This window comes from Hipposideros armiger, unplaced genomic scaffold (assembly GCF_001890085.2).
Source record: "Hipposideros armiger isolate ML-2016 unplaced genomic scaffold, ASM189008v1 scaffold_42, whole genome shotgun sequence".
Taxonomy (NCBI): domain Eukaryota; kingdom Metazoa; phylum Chordata; class Mammalia; order Chiroptera; family Hipposideridae; genus Hipposideros; species Hipposideros armiger.
This window is the reverse complement of record NW_017731392.1, coordinates 3,482,695-3,484,633: the sequence shown is the minus strand read 5'-3', so window position 1 is coordinate 3,484,633 and position 1,939 is coordinate 3,482,695. Positions and strand designations below refer to the sequence as shown.

Here is a 1,939-nt window from a genome sequence, read left to right as displayed (position 1 = left end):
AGCAACGTGTCTGTTCCCTTTCCCCCAATTCCCCAATAAAAATCTTTAAAAAACAAAAATTAAGTCATGATAATTATAAATAATATACTAGGGAGTGAGTGCAAGTCAGTGAGAGAGGAGGCAGGAGGTCACAAGGGAGGTATGAAGATCATCCATGTTTAAGTTAAGTAAGAGTTGGCCTAAAAATACTTCGCCCATTAATCTTACTGCTGTGATTAAATCCTGGGCTCTGGAGTCTTAGAACCTGGGTTTACTACATCATGATTTCACTGCTTACAAGTTAACTACTTTCAGCCTCAGTTTCTACTTGCATCACTCAGGATACTACTACTTACTTAAACTGTTATTAACATTAAAGGAGATAATGTATGTAAAGCAATTACTATAGTTCCTGACACATGGTAAAAGTCACTCTATTCTTTTCAGTGACTGGATTTTCACCTAAAAATTTCTATTAAAAAATATAATCACACCTTCTGTATCGTTCTCTGAACTTGTTTCACTGAAGCTTTTCCACCGTTCTTTTGCTCTTGATAGGAAGATTTCATAAAGTTCTGGGAGAAAAAAACAACAACAAAAAGTCATAAATAATAAATAGGAAAGAAATATATTCACATATTTTTATTTTTACTCTTAAAAATAAAGAAACAAATCCTATTATAGGTTAGGTCTCCCTTATGTAGCAGGCATGAAAAATGTAGCAAACTGAAGTACTTGATTCTACCAAAACTATGTATTACACAATTATAAATATAGCAAATGAAAATACTGCAGAGAGGTCATCCAAATAGCTACAATATAGAACGTAAGAATGAGGCAGGAAGAGATGCTTCTGCTAAAGGAGTATCATTGTAGAATAGCAGAAACATGATTTTTGGAGTCAGTCAGACCTAGATTCAAATTCTAGCTCTGCCACTTACTACCTGTGGGACTTCATGAAAGTTACTTGATAACTCTGGAACTTGGCTTTCTTCATCTGTAAGCTGGAGGAAAATAATACCTCCTTATGGGGTTATTGATGATTAAAGAAGATCACTTGTAAAGCTCCTAACACCTTACAGACTCTCAATAAATGCTAGTCTTGCTTTCCTTCTCTCTTGAAACTGGCTTCTCTGTAATTACATTGCTATCTACAGCTATCTAAGCTATTCAAAGCTGCCTAAACTTCACACAAACTTGGTCAGAGGGTTTACATGCATAAGATCTCTACCCCTATCTTTTTACTTTAAGTGCCCAGTCACTTTTTGAGACTACCACTCTACTTCCATATGCAGGATCTCATTAAAACTTCAAGAACAGAAAAACTGAAGTTTATTTCTTAATTCTCAAATTTTAATTGTCTTTACTTTCTACTAACCATTACAGATCATTTAAATTATACAAAAATTCTGATGACAAAGGAACAGCAAAAAATAAGTCTTGCCCAAACACTAACATTTATATATTGCCCAAAATCCAAGATTTTTTGCTTCAATTAATCTTTTTAAAAATTTTATTTCTTGGGGCGGCCAGTTAGCTCAGGTGGTTAGAGCACAGGCTCATAACACCAAGGTTGCCGGTTTGATTCCCACATGGGCCAATGTGCTGAGCCCTCCACAACCAGATTGAAAACAACTACTTGATTTGCAGCTGATGGGTCCTGGAAAAAAGTCCTCCACAAGTAGATTGAAACAACTACTTAACTTGGAGCTGGCAGGTCCTGGAAAAACACTGTTCCCAATAAAATATCTTTTAAAAAAATTATTTCTTTTTAAAGGTAATACATGAAACATGATTTAAAAAAAAATTAAAACAGTACAAAAAGGCCGGCCGAGTGGCGTGATGGTTAAGAGCTGGCTTGGGGTCCAGAGGGCCCCGGTTCGGATCCCACATATGAGGGCCAGTGACACTGCCCTCTACAGCTAAGATGCTGAACAACAGCTCAACCTGGAGCTGGGCT

At 36.4% G+C, this 1,939-nt stretch overlaps 1 protein-coding gene across 5 annotated transcripts in view; it reads right to left on the bottom strand.

The window, feature by feature from the left end:
* TBC1D12 (TBC1 domain family member 12) overlaps positions 1–1,939 on the bottom strand; it is a 109,837-nt gene that overhangs the window by 21,457 nt on the left and 86,441 nt on the right. For all 5 annotated transcript variants that reach the window (XM_019639102.1, XM_019639103.1, XM_019639101.1 and 2 more), the window contains one exon: positions 474–554. In XM_019639102.1, the coding sequence (XP_019494647.1) occupies positions 474–554 (81 nt within the window). The remainder of the gene's footprint in view (positions 1–473; positions 555–1,939) is intronic.